Genomic DNA, 3,733 nt, shown 5'->3' with positions numbered 1-3,733 from the left:
CCGTATGAAAATGGGAGAACTTCAAAAAATAATAATAACAATATTGGCTAGTTAAAAAGCTACTTCTAGTAACTTTCAAAAACTATTTTCTTTTTCCTTGTCAACCATAGCAACCTAAAAAAACTCAAATTATAAGGTAACTTATAAGCTAGCTTTAATACGCCAAACATAACCTTAACTTTTTGAGGTTATCATACTATTCTACTACAATAACAGTGTTCCACTATTAACCAAATATCTCAAGTAAAAATGTAAAATTAAAGAAAAAAAATGTAGCAAAAGAGAAGAATGGGAAAGAAAAGAAGTTCAACTAAACACAATAATCAAACATTAATGTTACACAATGGATGCATAAGAACAAACCAACAAGTTGAAATGAGATCAAAATTCATAAAAAAAAAAAAAAAAAGAACCAAAACAGAAATTTCACCTGATTTTTTTAAATTTTTCTCATGAATCTTGAGAGGAAGAAGAAGCTTGTTTAACTCTTCGTTGATGAACATCCCAATTGTACACCCGAGCAATCGTAACCTAATCCACACAAGTAACATCCACATCAGCACCACGTCATCAAATGATACAAAAAAAATAAAAATAAAAAAATCATAATTTAATGAAATGGGTTGTATTAGTATTACCTGTGTAATGGTAACTTGATCTCTTAAGAACTGTAGATCACCAACTAAAACTTCTAAACTTGCTTTTGCATTTTCCAAGTTCTTTTGCAATAGAGATGTAGCCTGTATTAATATTATATTATTAAATTATATTAAATGGGTCAAATTTATAAATATGAAATGGGTCAAAGGTCAAACAAACAGGTCGCATTTACAACCCTCCTAGATCCGATCGCTTTTTGACTATTCATTTTGATGATGTTGTTTAATCATGTTTAACTTGTTACTCATTTACAAAACTAAAGGTAAATTACAATTTTCGTCCTTGTGGTTTGTTGATTTTACAGATATGGTCCCTGAAAAGTATTTTTGTCTCAGTGAAGTGGACACCGTTTATTTTAAGCCCTCAACCTCATGTAAAATGACCATTTTTCCTTATTTTTACTTACTTTATTATTATTATTACTTTTATATAACAATAATAATATGTAGCTGATTTTTTCAATCTTGATCCTCGCAAAAACACTCTCTTGCAATTTTAGTCCTTATTTGATTTTTTGTAACATTTTTGGTCCCCGTTTCAAGTAAAATGACTGTTTTTGTGACCAAAATTGCAAAAACAAGTTACACTCAAGGACCAAAAATGTTACAAGAACCTCAAATAAGGATCAAATTTTGAAGAGAAAACTTTCTGAGACCAAATTTGCAAAAACCAGCTACACTCAGGGACCAAAAATGTAATTTACCCTAACAACAGCAATCATCAATAAAAATTTAAAACTAAATGCAAAATAGTGATTTTAATTTTTACATGTGGTTAAAATGGCGTCCACTTCACAGACCAAAAATGTGCCAAAAATACTTTTCAGGGACGAAAAGGTGAAAAATACTTTTGGAGGGTGGAATATCTGTGAAAACCCACAAACCACAGGGATAAAAAGTGTAATTCACCCAAACTTAAACCTAGAGGAAATATTTAAGAAAAAAATAAGCACCTCTTCACATGAGTATTCCAGCATTACATTTGCTCCCAGCCATAAGCACACAGAATCTGTATTATCAATCCGGGCCCGCGAATAGATGCCTTCAGATACTTCAAAATCTGTAAGAAATGCCTGTAAACAAAAATAAATAAATATTCACAATTCAACGCAAGAAATAGCATCATACTTTTATTTCTTTCTATTACATATTGCTATAATTGGGAAGAATACTTTGTGTACAATGTTGTAGCAGAAATGAACATTTCTCAAAATATCAATCAACCATAGAAAAATTAATCAATCCAAGAAGAAAAAGAAAGGATTTAGTTTTTTTTTTTTTTTTTTTTTTACAATAACTGACCTCATCACTGTCCTTTTTAGCTTGTAAAGTAGCAACAACATCTAAGCACTTTTCAATATCTGGAATCTTTGCCTACAAAGCAGAAAGCAAATATTTATATAGTTTTGATTAAATGAATAATATTGTTCATTTTCAGTTTATAGGTCATTCAGTATGTATATTACCTGAAGATCTCTTTGTTGTGCAAGAAGTTTCATCTCAACCACTTTATATTGCTGAAGCCTGAATATACAAAAAAAAAAAAAAAAAAAAAAAAAAGGAATGGAATATGTCAAAGAAACTGGAATCTGTTAAAATAAAAGTTTATTTCTCCATGTTAAGTTTTTAAACTTTTCACATCTAGTTATCCTATATACAACAGGATCAGAAATTGACGTGTAGAATCAATTCATTCTTTTTGTTACAGAATACATTTATCCGAAGGAATTTAGAAATGTAGATACTTCTGTTTGAAGAAAAAAATCAATTTTAGTTCAAATCTATTTCCTGGATTGTTATCCCAAATAAAACACATCGGACATTGTATCTAGCTTAATTAGAAGATTCAAACTGTTGGTTAATCAAAATTTTAACAACGAAACAACGCATTTCTTCATTGACGCTTTGCACACAAAAACCGCTCATAAACCCTAATACGACAGTTGCTGATCTGATCTGAGATTTTCTAGAACGTTGACACAAAGCATAGTAAAATTGAACTATAGAAAACAAGCTTAGATATATGGAATGAAAATGAGAGACCTTTCTTGGAGGAAGGCGAGGGTGGAGTTAACATCAAGACCTAATTGATTCAAATAAGCTTGCACGTCTTTAACAAAAGAAGCCGCGGGTATTCCCCTCCGTTCCGCCACCACTTCACTGTCCGACTGCGGCGGCGATGATGATGTAGCCATTGTCTTCTCCGAGCTCACTGATTCAAATAGAAAGAGTAAAAGGGAGGCTGAGTTATGTTCGAGAGAGGTTTTGATTGATCAAAGAGGCGAGTGAGACATTTTATGTACTTTCCGAAATATAAATATAAAACTAAATTAATATCTTGCTAATATATTATTACTTAGGAAAATAGTCTAATTAACTTTTTAGTTTGTTCACATCTTGTTAAATATTTTTTTTACACATATAGGTAACGAACTTTTTTTAGTGTTAACATATGACCAGCTCTAACATGTTATATTTAGTTATAATGGTCATATGTGAACAAATCTAAAAAATTTGTTACCTAGATATATATAAAAAAAGATAGTTACTTAGATGTGAACAAACCGAAAAGGTAAAAGTAAATTACACGAATGGTCCATGTGATTTGGGTAATTTGTGCGTTTAGTTCCTAAATTATTTTTTAACTCGGATGATCTCTACTGTTTATTACGCACAATAAAAATAAATAGTATGGATCATCCGAGTTAAAAAGTAAGTTATAGACCAAACGCACAAATTACCCAAATAGTAACGCCCTGTTCTAAATTGACTCCTAGTCTGGGGCTGTGGCCCGAACGCCGGTCGTCATAAGGATTATGACTTTTGAAAGGGTAAGATCTAGGCCATTTTGGGTGCGAGTGATGCATTAGAAGTGTTCCGGATGTTCGGTTTGTGTTTTGAGCCTAGGGGTATTTCGGTAAAGTGTCAGTTTGGTCTTTTTGTGGAAAATGGATTTTTGTTCGGAAAGTATTTAGGAAGATATGAGTTTATAGAAGTGTAGGGCTTCTCGTTACCTTTTTGTGGATATAAGGATCGTCGAAAACGGATTTATAACGAAGAAGTTATGGTCTTCG

At 31.5% G+C, this 3,733-nt stretch overlaps 1 protein-coding gene across 1 annotated transcript; it reads right to left on the bottom strand.

Moving 5' to 3' along the window:
• Positions 1-289: 289 nt before the first annotated feature.
• PFD3 (prefoldin 3) lies at positions 290-2,952 on the bottom strand. The gene is made up of 6 exons (XM_078993951.1): positions 2,703-2,952; positions 2,126-2,183; positions 1,962-2,033; positions 1,613-1,732; positions 639-740; positions 290-531 (listed from the first exon to the last, which is right to left on the bottom strand). The coding sequence occupies exons 1-6, from the start codon at positions 2,852-2,854 to the stop codon at positions 451-453; spliced, it is 585 nt and encodes a 194-aa protein (XP_078850077.1). The 5' UTR covers positions 2,855-2,952; the 3' UTR covers positions 290-450.
• Positions 2,953-3,733: the final 781 nt, after the last annotated feature.

This window comes from Lactuca saligna, chromosome 1 (assembly GCF_052625555.1).
Source record: "Lactuca saligna cultivar CGN05327 chromosome 1, ASM5262555v1, whole genome shotgun sequence".
In the NCBI taxonomy this organism is placed as follows: Eukaryota; Viridiplantae; Streptophyta; class Magnoliopsida; order Asterales; family Asteraceae; genus Lactuca; species Lactuca saligna.
The sequence above is the reverse complement of the archived record's forward strand: the minus strand, read 5'-3'. Positions and strand labels throughout refer to the sequence as shown.